Source organism: Neovison vison, chromosome 4 (genome assembly GCF_020171115.1).
Source record: "Neovison vison isolate M4711 chromosome 4, ASM_NN_V1, whole genome shotgun sequence".
NCBI classification, from domain to species: domain Eukaryota; kingdom Metazoa; phylum Chordata; class Mammalia; order Carnivora; family Mustelidae; genus Neogale; species Neogale vison.
In genome coordinates, this window is record NC_058094.1 from 187,368,497 (window position 1) to 187,384,903 (window position 16,407).

General features: G+C 43.6%; 1 protein-coding gene across 2 annotated transcripts in view; it reads left to right on the forward strand.

The window, feature by feature from the left end:
* Window positions 1-16,407, forward strand: part of FKBP9 (FKBP prolyl isomerase 9) — a 39,989-nt gene that overhangs the window by 20,528 nt on the left and 3,054 nt on the right. For both annotated transcript variants that reach the window (XR_006384293.1, XM_044246337.1), the window contains exons 6-9: window positions 3,408-3,553; window positions 7,984-8,170; window positions 11,872-12,017; window positions 14,068-14,231. Coding sequence is in view for 1 of the 2 variants with exons in the window: in XM_044246337.1 (XP_044102272.1) it covers window positions 3,408-3,553; window positions 7,984-8,170; window positions 11,872-12,017; window positions 14,068-14,231 (643 nt within the window). In the remaining variant the exon portion in view is untranslated. The remainder of the gene's footprint in view (window positions 1-3,407; window positions 3,554-7,983; window positions 8,171-11,871; window positions 12,018-14,067; window positions 14,232-16,407) is intronic.

Here is a 16,407-nt window from a genome sequence, read left to right on the forward strand (position 1 = left end):
GTGTATTATAATGTAATAATTTAATTAATTTAATAATTTAATAAAATGTAATCATTTCCCATTAACCCCTTTAGCCATAAATATTAATAACTTTCCACAGTCTCTCTCCATGTTCATAAATCTTTCATGTTTAAATCTTCAATCCATCTGGAATTTATTGTGGTATTCAGTGTGACAATAAGGATCTAACTTTATGTCTTTCCAGATGGTTAGCTAGTTTTTCAAACACCCTTTACTGAAAACTGTTTTTCCCTCGCTCATCTAAAATGACTTTTTAAAGAAGATTTTAATTTTTTTTAAGATTTTATTTATTTGTTTGACAGAGAGAGAAAGAGAGAGAGACAGTGAGAGAGGGAACACAAGCAGGGGGAGTGGGAGAGGAGGAAGCAGGCTTCCTGCTGAGCAGAGAGCCCAACGAGGGGCTCGATCCCAGGACCCCGGGATCTGACTCAAGGTGAAAGCAAACACTTAATGACTGAGCCACCCAGGCGCCCCAAGATTTTAATTTTTTTAAATTAATCTCTATACCTGGTGTGGGGCTCAAACTCGGATACTCCCCTCTCTGTGGGAGCCAGTATTTTTAATTTCATAGGTCTTTCGCACATATACAGTGAAATACATTCTCTCAGTTTAATTTTTTGCAGGAATGAGACCCTGTTATATCCTGTACCTTCCAAACAGCATTTTTAAGTTTTGGGGGTTTTCTTTCTTTCTTTTTTTTTTTTTTTTTTTTTGAGATAATCTCTACCCACAATGTGGGGCTTGAACCTGAGATCAGGAGTTGCATGCTCTCCTGAGTCAGCATAATAAAACATAATTTTATTTATTCATTCATTCATTCATTTAAAATATTTATTTATTTATTTATTTATTTTAGAGAGAGTGAGCACAAGTTGGGGAGGGGCAGAGAGAGAGAGAGAGAGAGAAAGAACCTTACTACCTGCTGAGCAAGGAGCCTGATGGGGGCGCAAATGTCATGACCTCGAGACAGTGACTTGAGGTGAAATCAAGAGTCAGTTGCTCAACAGACTGAGCCATCCAGGTGCCCCTCAAAATATCATTTTAAATTGGTTCTTTTTCCCCAGATAAATTTTTGAGTCCCTTTCCTCCCCCATACATAGTGTTCAGATTTTGATTGGAATTGTTTCAAAATTCATAAATTAGTTTGGGGGAGCACTGACAGCTTTCTAGTTCTCAGTTTTCCCACTGGGGAACATGATGGTTTCCCATATAAATCTTCTTTTAAAGTTATTCAAGTTATCTACATTTTATGGCCACTCTGCTCCTTCGTTCTTGTTTTTTTTGTTTGTTTGTTTGTTTATTTTTAAAGATTTCATTTATCCATCTGACAGAGAGAAACCACAAGTAGGCAGAGAGTCAGGCAGAGAGAGAGAGAAAGGAGGAAGCAGGCTCCCCGCTGAGCAGAGAGCCCGATGCGGGACTCGATCCCAGGACCCCGAGACCATGACCTGAGCCGAAGGCAGCGGCCCAACCCACCGAGCCACCCAGGCGCCCTGTTTTTTGGTTTTTTTTTTAAGGTTTTATTTATTAATTTGACAGAGATCACAAGTAGTTAGAAAGGCAGGCAGAGAGAGAGCAGGAGAGGGAAGCAGGTTCCCTGCTGAGCTGAGAGCCCGATGTGGGACTCCATCCCAGGACCCTGAGATCATGACCTGAGCCGAAGGCAGTGGCTTAACCCACTGAACCACTCAGGCGCCCCGTTCTTGTTTTCTGAGGCTCTTTCCTGCCTCTTGGCCTTGGCCTCACTGTTACCCCAGTGCTTTCCCCTGTGCAGATCCTGCCTCCTCAGTGTCCACTCTCTCCCCAAACCCCATGGAACCTTTGCTGTTTCACCCAGTGGCTCAAAACTTCTCTGAAGCACCTGCCATCTCCCACTGCTTAGTGTCTCTCTATAAAGGACCCCATCTGGGAGGAGTTTTCCTCTTTCCTGAATGTCTGGTCGTAGGGTGTATTCTGGTGATGATCTCCAGAGAGCTAGTAACCTGGGGAAGGTGAGAGGCTGGCACATGGTGAGAGGATCTAGGGAGCCAAGCCTGCCTTCCTTGGCTGTGTTCTCCTCCTGGCCCTCCTGGCCCATGTGAGGGGCTGAGTGCTGGAACTCCACAATTTGGGGGAAAGGATATTTCTCCATAGTCTCTTCTGGGGTGCTATGTAGATGATCGTCTTCCTGGGTGAGGAGAATCATCTGTTACTGTCATTTTTCATGGCCCTTGGCCTTGTGTTTGGTCTCTGAGGGCTACTGAGGAGGCACAGCCCCTCACAGCTCGGTCTTCTCATCCCCCTGTCCCCAATTAGCTGGCTCTCTTCTCTGAGGCAGTCATCCTTTGGCCGTGTTTGAGGTAATGGCGAAACGGACTGGCTCTTTCAGGACAGGCTTCTTGCCACATGAGTGCAGATCACTGTGGTTCAGACTTTGGTAGGAGACGTGGCATATTAAATTTTATTATTTTATTCTAGAAACATCTGGCTTTGGGGAATTGATTCCTGTCCTCACCAAACTTACAGGAATCGGATTCAATTGGCAGCTTATAAAAAGGCTGGATCTCTCCACTGAGCAGAATGCTTGGGCCTCCTGCCAGTGGCACTTGGGAAACCCAAGTATCTCACCAGAAGGTGGCTTGGTGGGGAGGGATTACAGTAAGAAGAGTCATCCAGGCTCTGGTGGGGACTGCAGAGTTAAATTGTATGTATATATATATATACACACACACACAACACACACACATATGTGTGTATATATATATATTATATATATGTATATAATGTATATTATATACACACACAACACACACATATGTGTGTATATGTATGTATATAATGTATATTATATATATAATATTATATATTATAATGTACATTATATACATATATATACACACACACACTGTGTGTGTGTTTTGTGTGTGTGTGTCTGTATTACTTTTCTGGCAATCCAAATATTCATGTCTCATATATACAGATATTCTTTTCTTTAGATACTGGAGACATTGTCCTTGGGACACATTCTTAGTTTCTAGTAAGAGTCACCTGGATGCCTTTTTCATTAACTTGACCTGGTTACCAAGCATAGTCCAATGTACAGTAGTTTCATATCTGTGTGGTTGCTTCTTGTCATGTGCATCCCATCCGTAACCTGACCAAACCAGAGGGATGGAGAGCTTGTTTCTAGGAGTGTTTTTGTACATGGCCGCTCCTGCTCTGCTCTGTGTGTGTGTGAGTTCTTGGGAATGTGGGTTCTCAGGGGAGCCTGTTTCCTCACATTCTAAGTTTCAGCCTATTCCGGCATCTGGAGTCCTCTGCCTTCCTGTTGTCTTGTTGTGCTGACTAGCATACCCAGCTGCTGTGGTGTTGCTTGTGAGGAACCTCTTTCTTTCCTTCTTTTCTAGCTACTCACGGAACCGCACCTTTGACACATACATTGGGCAGGGCTACGTGATTGCTGGCATGGATGAAGGTCTACTTGGTGTTTGCATCGGAGAGAAGCGGAGGATTGTGGTCCCACCTCACCTTGGCTATGGAGAGGAAGGAAGAGGTGAGTTCTGGCTGCTTCCAGGCAATTTTGGTTCTTGAGAGCCAAAATGTGGAAGCCAAAAGTCCCATTACAGACTTGAATATCCAATATCTTTGGTTTCTAGAGATGGTCTATTCTTTCTTCTTTTCTCCGGTGCCCATTTTTTAATTTGAAAATTCTTAGACCTCTGCCAAAGTTGAAAGAACTCTGAGATGAACTCTGAGATGGTTCCTCAACTGTTAACGTCTTGCTGTATTTATCGTCTCTATCTAATTATAGTTTTCTGGGGTTTTTTGAGCCATTAGAACATCTATTGCAAACCATCCTCTTTTTGGTCTTTGGGTCTCTTAACAGTTTTATTGAGGTGTAATTTATATGCCATAACATTTCCCATTTTAAGTGTACAGTTCAGTGACTTTGAAAGATTTATTTATTGATATTTAAAGAGAGAGAGCATGAGCTGGGAGGGGCAGAGGGAGAGAGAATCTCGAGCAGACTCCATGCTGAGTACAGAGCCCAGCATAGGGCTTGACTTCATGACCCTGAGAGCATGACCTGAGCCGGAACCAAGAGTTGGATGCTTAACCGACTGTCCCAACCAGCATCCCCAATTCAGTGACTTTTAGTAAATGTAGTGAGTTGGGTAACCATCACCTTAAGCCAATTTTAGAACACTTTTGTCACTCTAATAGCAAACCCCCTTTTATTTATTTATTTAATATTTTATTTATTTATTTGTCAGAGAGAGACAGAGCGCACAAGCAGGGGGAGTGGCAGACAGAGGGAGAGGCATCCTGTCCACTGAGCAAGGAGCCCCGTGTGGGACTGAATCCCAGGACCCTGGGATCATGACCCAAGCCGAAGGCAGACGCTTAACTAACTGAGCCACCCAGGCGTCCCAGCAAACCCCCTTTTAAACATTATACAAATGATATGTGCTGACTTCAGAAAAAAAGAAAATGTAGATAATGAAAGAAAACAAAAATCTCCCTTAATCCCTCCATGCAGGAATAAACATTGTAACATGGTAGGTAGGTGGAATAGTGGCCCCAAATATGTCCCCGTCCTATCCACAGAACCTGTGGATATGTTGCCTTACCCAGTGGAAGGGATTTTGTGGATGTGATTAAGGTGAGGCTTGTGAAATGGGGGGTTATTCTGAGTCATCCAGGTGGCCTTGAAGTGCTTACAAGAGCCTATGTAAGAGGGAAGCAGGAGATCAGAGAGAGGAGAAAATGCTAAGCTGCTGGCTTGGAAGTTGGATGAAGGGGCCACAGGTCAAGGAATGAGGAGGGCAGCTACAGGGAGCTGGAAAAGGTAAGGAAACAGATTCTCCCCTGAAGCCTCCAAAAGGAAAGCATCCCTGCCAACACCTTGAATTCAGTCTTTGGACCCTCCAGAGTTATGAGAATAAATGTGCATTGATTTAAGCCACCAAATTTGTAGAAATTTGTTATAATAACAATAGGAAACTAATACAACCATGAAGTGAAAATACACATTCACTTACACTAATAAATACAATAGATTCCTTTTCTTTTTCTTTCTTTTTTTTTTTTTTTTTTTTAGCATAAACTCTGCCTCCAGTGTGGGGCTCAAACTCACCATCCCGAGATCAAGAATCACATGCTCTATGACTGAGCCAGCAAGGGGCCCCATTAAAGGTCTGATCTATAAAGCCACAGCAGGTCACAACTTAAGACATAGTCAACAGGCCTTGCTTCATGTCCTGTTTCTGTCTTGATGCTCCACTGTTTTGTATCACGTAAACTTCTACTCAAATACATACAAAAACAGACAAATACTTTCTGAGCATTCGTGTTTTCTAAGCCCTCAGGATTAATCCTTCGTTTCTCTAAAAATAATGTATTGATGGAAAACATTTGCTGAAATTATTTTTTTCTTTTTGGCTTTCTATCAAGTATGAGACAGAGCTCTGCAAAGAATTATATAAGGCTCTGGGAAACATCCGAAGACTCATAAATTCTGTGGCTAAGAGGCTGCTTCATCTCAAATCATATGTTGTTGTGGGGGCAGGGACACTCTGACAGGTACCCCCCAGGTGCTCTTGCACAGGGCTGGGGGGGGCACCTCTGTCTTCTTTGGATTAGCATCTCTTTGGCCTCTTTGTGGGGTTTGCATAGGACCTAATGTTAATCCCTCAGGGACTGACCCCAGAAGGGTGTCAGGACACGGAGAACATACCATGGGGCCAAGCACACAGTAAACATTCAATAAATATTTGTGGAAGGAATGAAATGCTGGGCTCTCCATGGGGTTCTGCAGCTCCATTCTTGGCATTTCATTTTGTTGAGGCCATTTTTCCCTGCAGGACTGGTAGAGGGAGGGAGTAGGCCTTCTGGAAAGCTCTGGGCCTCTCTGCTGTCTACTCTGTTCCACAGGGTCCACTCTGAAATTAGGATGCTTGATTGTGTCTGCAGCCCTGAAGGGAAGAATGGATTCTGTCCGAGGGGTTGTGGAAACATTGCTTTCTCGCTTTGTATCCCCCAACTTCCAAATTACCTTCTAAGCACTCTTAGATTGGGAATATAGGATTATCATGAGGACTAAATAAATAAGTACACAGAAAGCACTTAGAAGTGTTCTTAGTACTTAATAAGCATCCACTATGTGTGTGTGTGTGTGTGTGTGTGTGTGTGTGTTAGAGGAACCAAGAAATGGACACAGAAAATTATGTGTGGCAGGGGTGGGAGGTAGGTACTATTAGTGTTCACACATCTTTATCTGAATTCTTTCTATAGCCGTGCTATTTTTTGAACAAAGTCTATTTGAGTTGGCTTTTTTTTTTTAAAGATTTTATTTACTTATTTGACAGAGATCAGAAGTAGGCAGAGAGGCAGGCAGAGAGAGAGGGAGGAAGCAGGCTCCCCACCGAGCAGAGAGCCTGATGCGGGGCTGGATCCCAGGACCCTGAGACCATGACCTGGGCCGAAAGCAGAGGCTTTAACCCACTGAGCCACCCAGGCGCCCCTGAGTTGGCTTTTTATCTGTAAAATGTGAATGGAAGTATTATACATCCTTGATCCTAAGAACAGTAATTTTTAAAAAAGATTTATTTGTTTATTTTGGAGAGAGAATCACGCAGGAGTGGCAGAGAGAGAATCTCAAGCAGACTCCCCGCTGAGTGGCAATCCCTAAGCAGGGCTTGATTCCATGACCCATGAAGTCATGATCTGAGCTAAAACCAAGAGTCAGATCCTTAACTGACCAAGCCACCCAGCCGCCCCCTAAGTAACACTATTACAAAGTTTTACATTTAAACTTTTCTGAAATGATCTGGGGGCACGTCAAATGGCTGATGCATATGTTTAACGAGTTCCCCTGCCCCTCGCCAGCCCCCTGAGCTGTCCTTAAATTCATGGAGCTTCTGCTAATCCTGGGTTTACAGTAATCCCCAACAAGGTGACTGCAGGGATTTAATGAGAGAGGGTAGGGGTGCTGGCTGGCTCTGTCAGTACAAATAGCAACTCTTGGTCTTGCGATTGTGAGTTCAAGCCCCTTGTTGGGTGTGGAGATTACGTAAAACTAAAATCTTTAAAAAAATGAGAGAGTCTATGTGAAAAATACTTCTGTAAACTGTAAAACGTTATTCAGATGTGAGGTAATGTTTTCAAAAGTGGAGATGATGGAAAAGAAAACTATACTAATAATTTTGTGTAGAAGAGTTGGGATGTGTTGTAAAGTACTTCGTGAACTGTTAGGTATACTATATCATAAGGGGTGTGTATAGGCCAGTTTTGGCTGGGAGTTTCTCCCGTATGACGTTTCTGTTAGCTTAGTTTCTCTTGCCCAGCAATGGGGGACTGGAGTGAACTTTCCCTCTACAGCAGATTTTCTCGTCTCCCGTCTTACTTCTTTTTTTTTTTAAAGATTTTATTTATTTATTTGACAGAGAGAGATTACAAGTAGGCAGAGAGGCAGGCAGAGAGAGAGAGGAGGAAGCAGGCTCCCTGCTGAGCAGAGAGCCCGATGCGGGACTCGATCCCAGGACCCTGGGATCATGACCTGAGCCGAAGGCAGCGGCTTAACCCACTGAGCCACCCAGGCGCCCGTCCCGTCTTACTTCTGTAGGAGCCAGGTGAGCCTAAATTTGGCTGAGTTAATTTCCTCGTCTGTGATGAACTCAGCATGCATCTTTCAGGCTCAGCGATCCCATGGGCAGTAGTTCATCCTCTTGAATTGCAGTCCAAACTGTGTTCTTAACTGGCTGTGTGATCCTGGGCAACTCTGTGCCTCGGTTTCCTCAGGAGGGTTAGGATACTTCTATTGGCCCTTCTAGCTTCAGTCTCCCACTGTTCTCTAGGTTTTCCTGTCTAGGTCCCTGTATGTCTCACTGGAGGTCTGTGGGGACAATCCCTGGTGACACTAGGGAGACACATGTGCTGCCGCTTGGAGGACTCACTCATTCATTTCCTGTGTCTGACCTTTAGGGAATATCCCTGGTTCGGCCGTGCTGGTGTTTGACATCCATGTGATTGACTTCCACAACCCTTCTGACTCCATCAGCATCACCTCCCACTATAAGCCTCCTGACTGCTCCGTGCTGAGTAAGAAGGGGGATTACCTCAAGTATCACTACAATGCCTCGCTTCTGGATGGGACTCTGCTGGATTCCACGTAAGGGCCACTGGGGATGGTAGGGGAGTAAGCCTGGAGGATAACAGCTGTAGGTTCCCAAGATTCTCCTTTTCTTTTTGTCAGATACTGGTTGAGGGCCTTTCTCTCCATGCTTCTTCACTGCTCAGGTGCATTATTCTAAAAGTTCCCTACGCATAATACCACTTTGCTCCTGTGAAATTGTCTTTCTGAAAAAAACAGATGTCATTTTATAACTGCCGTCCTTAAAAATTAATCCACAACTACATTACAAACTCTGCAGTCTGGTGCATTAGGCTCTACTTGTCAGCTCCATTCTGCTTGACTGATCTCATCTTCCGTTACGGCCCATCTTTTGCCTCAAAGGGCTGCCAGGTGCAGTGGTGCAAGATGTGCACTGCTTAAACTCTTCCTTTTGGCCAACTTCTGCCTTGGCTAAAATGTCCTCCCTTTTTGCAAAGTCTTTCCTTAATTCCTAGGAAGAACCAGCTGCTCCCATTTCTGTGTCTCATAATGTTTTGAGTTATTATTTTTATTAGCAAAACATAGTTATTTGTTTTTAGTTATTTATTATTGTTTCCATCTCTGTTGCTGGTCTGCATATCTTAGAGAAACCTAACATGTTTATTCATATTTTTGTTCCTTACACCTAGCCCAGAGTATAGCACACAGGGAGCATTTTATAAATGTTAATTGATCGAAGTGAATCTGAAATTTTATTAATAGGAATCAACAGTATAAACGAGTATCATTGGCCAATTTTGGTAAAAAGGTTTGCTTCTTATGTTTCTGAATCTCCAGATGTAGTTGTTAAATTAGTAAAATATTCTGTTCTCTGGGAAAGAAACATTTTCTGCCTTCCTTTATATTTTTATTTTAGTACATCCATTTTCATATTGAGCCTGACTTAGATTCCTAAGTTTGGGCTGGAGAGAAAGAAAGGCTTCATATAAATATGAGTTGCTGCATTTATGCTGCATGAGGAGGGCCTTCTCTTTCTCCCACCTGCCCCTCTGCCTTCTAGCTTCAGGTGACATTGTGGGTGGCTGGCAAGAGCCAGACATGGAGACAGAGCCCTAGGGACACATTCTTGATAATATTCTCTTTGGTGCTTCGAGATCCTGTGTATTAATACATTTAGTGTTTTACATCTGATCTAAAATGTGTTGATTATTAGAAGTATCGTGTTTTATGTATCTCAGAGAAAGTAAAAGTTAACATGCTGTTGATGATAAAGTGTATCACAATTACAGGGATGTTAAAATGTGAACATATGTGCATTATAGAATCAATGAAATACGTACTAGCTTCCGGGGCTCAGGTTTATAAGGACCCCCTTTGCAACCAACCTCCTTGCATTCATATTAGAAGCCTTTGGAGGGCAGTGGAGAAGAAGCATGGCTTGTTGCTTGGGGGGTCAAGCAAGCTTATGCATGTGAAAATGGTCCACAAGTTTAGAATCGTCTGTGAGGTCAGTGGTTTGCAGTCACTGCTCTTGCTAATGCTCATATTCTTGTCTGGTGCTCCTACTCCAGGGCAGGGGTGAGGGGAAGTGGGGGTGGAAAATGAACAAAGGAATTCCTGCTCAGTGGGTTCAGGATATGCTTCTCGTGTAGGGTGGGGAGAATTGGCCTTCCTGCCTTCTAATGTTTGGTGGATTCACAACATTCCTACAGAGTATCCGGGAGCCATGTGATGTTCCTTCCTCTCACCAGACTCCATTCTAGACCATGAGAGTCATTTGCGTTCTGTGTAAATCCACACTGAAGAGTAACATCCGGCATCCCTGTGGTCTGTTCTGGGTGTAAGCTGCAAGATGATGGGAAAATGGGATGTATGGTGGGTGTTTGCCTCCGGCGTGTGGGGGAGGGAGGGGAGACCTGCTCCCACCCCAAGCTGTCCACGGGCTCGTAAACAAGGAGGCAGGTGCTGCTGTGGGTGCTTTTGCTCAGCGCTGAGAGAGGCTGGCCGCTGAGAGGGTGGAGGGAAATGTGGGCAAAGAGCCAGAGAGGGCGGCCTGCAAGTGGGAAACAGGAAGCTTGCAGTGGATGAGAAGCTGGGAATGCACAGAAGGAATGAGGAGAATGTCAGAGAAGAACTGGCCAAATAAATAAATAAATAAAAGGTTGATCTGAAGGAGAAGAATTCCTGGGGCCTTCAGAGGTGACACATGAAAGCAAAATGTTCGCTTGGAGGATTTTCTCAATGTGTGTTTAAATTGGCCTCAGAGAGGAAGAATAAACCTTTGTTATTTGACAACTAAATGAGTTTTTGAGTATTCTGTAAGACTTTGAAACAGAGTAGTCCTGTGGGAGGTCGCCAAGGGTCCCTGGAGAAAGGCAGTGTGAGGGTGTCTCTGTGCTGCTGACAAAGGAGGAATTGTGTGGGAGGAGGGACAGAGGACTCCTGCTCCCTCCCACAGGCCGTGGGCCAAGGCTTCCTGTGCCAGAGTTGGCTTTGTTTTGACTTTGTCCCAGGTAGGACCAATGCAAACCCTGTTTGCATTTGGTGGGTGCCTGACAACCAGCCTGGCCGTGGGAACCAGTTTGAGATGGGAAGGTGGCGGTAGCCCTGCCTCCAGGGGAGGCTGGGGAGCTTGAGAAAGGGATGTGAACCCAAAGGGGCTGTGCCTTCCTGCTGTCACCACCTGGTACCGGGCATCAAGGGGACTCCCAGATACTGGGGAGGCTTTTCTTCGTTGCTACTGAAGAATAGCCCCATTGTTTATCTTTAGGAAGTGGTAGAAAGTAGTAGTGCCATATGTTTGGGAAGAGATTTATTTTCAATAGTGATTGAGGTGATTATTTATGTGGGTTTCATAGCGACTGTGGACATCAAGGATAATTTAAACCATGGCTGAGGTTAAACTTCCAGTTATTTTTCTAAAATCAAAAACTATTACAGACATACGTGCTTCACACACTCAAGGCCGTACACTTACTGAGCTCTTTACACTTTTCTTCTTGGTGCCAGCAGAGAATATTATTTACTACCGAGAATACCCCTGTGAGATGGCTGTTACTATCTCCAGTTTCTAGATGGGAAAATGGGGGGATTTTATTTCTCAAGGTCCCGTTAAGTGGCAGAAGCAAGATTTAAACACAGGTCTTGCTAAATCCAAAACCCAGAGTCTATTATGTGTTTTTCAAATTCTCATGAAAATTCCTTACTGGGATATTGATTAAAGTATAGAGAAGAGTTCTAAGAGCAGTCCAAAGGACTTCTTTTTTCCTGGAATCATTGAGAAGTGGGTTGCCACCATGACATCCCATCACCCCTAAGTACTTTAGTGCACATTTCCTACAAATGTGGACATTCTCCTGCATAATCTAACACATACTTTATAACCAGAAAGCTAACACTGGTATGTTACTATCTTTTAATCCTCAGACCCCACTTAAGTTTTGCCAGTTGTTCCCATAAGGTCTTTTACAGCAAAAGGATCCCATTCAGTATGCTCCAGTGCTCTGGAATGGCTCCTCGGACTTCCCTTGATTTTCTTGACGCTTTTGAAGATCACATTTTCATTGTTTTGCAGAATTTTGCATTATTTTTGTAGTTTCTTAATTTGGGCTTGTCTGCTGTTTTCTCCCGATTAGACAGCGGTTTTGTATCTTTGGTAGAAAGATCACAGAAGAGATGTAGATGTGCTCTCACAAAAACGCTTTCAACTACCAATGGGTTGATGACCTAACCAGGGATTCTTCTGTTTCATTTTTCAGGTGGAATTTAGGCAAGACGTATAATATTGTTTTGGGATCTGGACAAGTTGTGTTGGGAATGGATATGGGTCTCAGAGAGATGTGCGTTGGAGAGAAACGGACAGTGATCATTCCACCCCACCTGGGCTATGGGGAGGCAGGTGTGGGTGAGTAAGCAACAGCATTACGGGATGTCTGGGGCATGTTCACAGCCTGAATGTTGTGCTTCGGGGGGTGCCATATTTAGAACGACAATATGCTTCTTCCATTTAAAACCCAAAGAATCAGGGCTGCCTGGCTGGCTCTACTGACGGATATACAGCTCTTGATCTTGGGGCTGTGAGTTCGAGCCCCACAGTGGGTGTAGAGAGTACTTAAAATCTTAAAAAAAAGAAACTTAAAAAAACCCCAAAGAACCTCTGGGTTTATAATTAATATCATTAATTAATATTATAATATATAATCATAATATTATACATTATATATAATTAAAATATATCTATTGTAGATAAAATATAATATTAATACTATAACATGTGATAATATAATAATTAATATCATGAGTTAATACTTAAATTTAGCATCTTTGTTTAAAGAGTCCTGTGAATTCAGTGTTAATGTCTTGTTAATGCCCCACACCTCCTTAAGAAAGTAGGAGTTTTTGTGAAAAAAGCCTTGGGTGTTCAAAGCCATGTGTGGGAAATGTCTGAAGGAGCTTTACAGGTGATTTGTCTTAAGTGAAGCTGAGGCTTCCTTCTGGAACAGGTTCCTGGGACAGTGGAATGCTACAGGACTTCACTTTTCACTTCTGCTGAACTTGTAAGCTATCTATGAAGATTTCCTTTTGGAAGAGATGAGTTTCAGGTTCTGGAAATACTGGCTTTACCTTGCCCTCACAGCTGGTATGGTGTACTTCATGATTTGGGCCAAAATGAGTCTTACACATAGGGGATTTGGGAACTCACCTTCTTCAGTGTTTTATGCTCCTACTCTCTGGAGTGGGGAAATAGAGATGGGAAGTGCTAACTTATAAAAGAGATAACACATTGGATTGATTTTCTCTTTTTCACAATTTTTAAATAATTGTAAAAATACTGCCTGTTGGGATGTCTGGCTTGCTTGCTTCACAGAGCGTGTGACTCTTGATCTCAGGGTCCTGAGTTTGAGCTCCATGTTGGGTGTAGAGCTTCCTTTAAAAAAGGAAAAGACCGAAAAACCCCACCTGCCTGCTAGTCCCCCCCAATTCAAGAAGAAACACTTTAAAAAATGTGTACCTTATAAGACCATGAGATATATAAATAGTTATAATAATTTCAAATAAGACATACTATATATATACATATATATTCACATGCTTATGTAATTTCTTTTACATTCTTTTGGACTCATAATGTATATACTGTTCACAAATTTGTATTTATAGTCATATCTTAGATTAGGACTATAAGGAATACTGTATTATTCTTAAAGTTCTGCTATGGGATTTATTCAAAAGTTCTATAATTGTAGTCTCTACTAATGGCTTTCAAACTTTTTTCACCAAGACCTACAGTAAGAAATACATTTCATGGGGGTACATGTGTGGCTCAGTCGGTTAAGCATATGACAACTGGTTTCTGCTTGGGTCATGATCTAATGAGTTGTAGGATCGAGCCCCAGTTTGGGCTCTGCACTCAGTGGGATGTCTGCTTGAGACATCCCTCTCCTTCTGCCCCTCCCCCCGTGTGTGCACACATGCACCCCTTCTGTCTTCTTCTAAAAGAAATAAGTAAAGAAGTTAAAGACTTCTTAAAGAATAAGAAATACATTTTATCTCCCCATTTGTATCACACATAAACATGCACTTTATACATATACATTTAGTTTTATATATGTAAAATTGAAACTCATGTTTCATAAAACCATACCTATCCTTTCTAGGATAATAGTTAATATCATGATAATACCTTATATATTTCATTTTTTAATTTAAAAAAAAATGCTGATCACCATCCTGTAAATGGATTTCATGACCCGCTAATGGTCACTACCTACAGTTTGGAAAAAACCTGTTCAGTTTGGAAAAAACTTCTTGCTAGTGTTGAACTTTCTTGCTCTGACAAGAAATGCTTGCAGTCCTTGAGGCAGCTGGAACCCGGGGTGGGGGAGGGAGGTTGAGCTGGGCATGCCTGCTGTCTCGTGGTGCTAACACTGTCTCCTCCCCTGTTGGTGTGGCAGATGGAGAAGTGCCCGGCAGCGCTGTCTTGGTGTTTGACATTGAGCTGCTGGAGCTCGTGGCCGGTCTGCCTGAGGGGTACATGTTCATATGGAACGGTGAGGTGTCCCCCAACCTCTTTGAAGAAATCGACAAGGATGGTAACGGAGAAGTCCTCCTTGAAGAGGTAACTGACCTTTGAAGGAAAGCGGGACTCAAGGAGCCCAGGGAGACTTATCGGGGCAGGGCATCCATTCTGAATGGGAAGCCTTCTTAGGGTGAGGAGGACACCTGTGCTTATTTCTTGTGATGATGGTAACCTGCACACACTCATGTGCCAAGCACTTCTAACACACGCTCGAAGTTGAAGCTCACAGTTCTTCTGAAGAAACAGCCCCTGAGAGGTAATGGGGATTGATTGCAGGGCTCACAATTCAGTTCTTAGTTCCTGGGTGCTCACTGTGTACTGCGTTATGCTAAGACTTTTTCACATATATTATCTTGCCTGGCTCTGTGGCAGCTGTGTAATCATCATCCGCATTTCAGAAGAAGCAGCTGTGCACAGAGAAGGTAAATGACTTGCCCAGGGTCACATCGCTACAAGCAGTTTGAGCCAGTATTCATATTCCTGTCTTGATCATCTAAGTGCTGGGTGGTTTCTTCTGTAGCAAATGCCCCTTCGTAGAGCTGGGCAGTAGAGGGGTCTGTCCTGTCACACCTTGCTGAATTCCACTACTCTGCCCATTCTGTAACTGCTTATTCGAGGACAGGGCTCCAGTCTTCTCCACTTTCTCTCTGACATCAGTCACGTGTTCCCGGCTACTGGGTGGTTCACATTAGCACAAAAACATGCTCTTTTTCCCCTTCTCTTGGTGCATCTTTCCATTTCTTTTATTTCTTTGCTCCCTTCACAGCAAAAATGTCAAAACTCTCTTAAACCCACTCCTGTCAGACATTTTTCCCTCCATGTCACTGAACCTGGTCTTGGTAGGGTGACTGGTGCCTGTCATGTTGCTGCAACCAATGACTTTTCATTCTCGTCATACTTGGACAAAGCTTTGCAGGGTGCCTTCTTTCCCGGGCTTCCAGACCATACTTTCTTGGTGTTGCTTCTCCCTCATGGTTAAGTTCTTCTCAGTAGTTTTCCCCCTGATCTCTTCATATTGGAGTGCCCCAGCCCGAGTCCTAAGCTTGTTCTCTTCTCCACCTTAACATCACTTCCTGAGTGATCTCAACCAGTGTCATGGCTTTGCCATCCAAAGCCCCATGACTTCCAAACCTATAGCTCCGGTTCAGTCTTCTCTCTTTACTTCAGATTCCTACATCTAACTACCCACCTGACATTTTCACTTTCTGAACCCCTGCTACCTCCCTCCCATGGACTTGCTTCACCCAAAGCCGTCCTCATCTCCTCCAACGGCAACTGTCCTTCCACTTGCTCAAGCAAGAGCACTCAGTAATCTTCGACTCCTCTTTCTCACACAGGCTCTAACAAATCCAGCAGGAAATCATTCTAGCTCTATCTTGAAAATTTATCCAGAGCCTGACCACTTCTCATCATTTCCACTCTGTAGCACTGTGGTCCAGTGCCTGCTGTCTCTGGTTTGGATCTCTAAGAAAGTCTTCATGCTTTCACCCCTACCCCTCACAGCAGCCAGAGCGATCCTTCTAAAACTTAAATTGGATCATGGCTTGCTTTGTCTCAGAACCCTGCGGAAGCCCCCTTTTCCAAAATCCTCACAGTGGCCTGTAAAGGCCCACAAAGGTTCTCCATGACCTGCTCTCCAGCTGCTTCTCTCCATCTGCTTCCTCTCCAGCTGCTTCTCTCCATCACCACCAGGCATGCACCCATTTGGGCCTTTGCACCAGCTGCCTGTCATCTCAGAAGACACTTCCCTGGATAACCGTTTGGCTGTTTCTCTCCCTTCCTTCAAGCCTTTGCACTAGGGTTTTACCCTAGGGTTTTACCCTGACTGCTGGATCAGGACCTCAACCTCCTCCCCTACCTATATTCTTGATCTTCCTTGCTTGGCTTTACTCTTCAGTTTTCTAGAGTATTTCACTTTCTTTTTTTTTTTTTTTTTTTTAAAGATTTTACTTATTTATTTGACAGAGAGAGATCACAAGTAGGCAGAGAGGCAGGCAGAGAGAGAGGAAGGGAAGCAGGCTCCCTGCTGAGCAGAGAGCCCGATGCGGGACTCGATCCCAGGACCCTGAGATCATGACCTGAGCCGAAGGCAGCGGCTTAACCCACTGAGCCACCCAGGCGCCCCTAGAGTATTTCACTTTCTAACCTAATATGTGATTACTTATTATTATTTTTTTTTTAAGATTTATTTGACAAGAGAGGGAGAGAGTGAGAG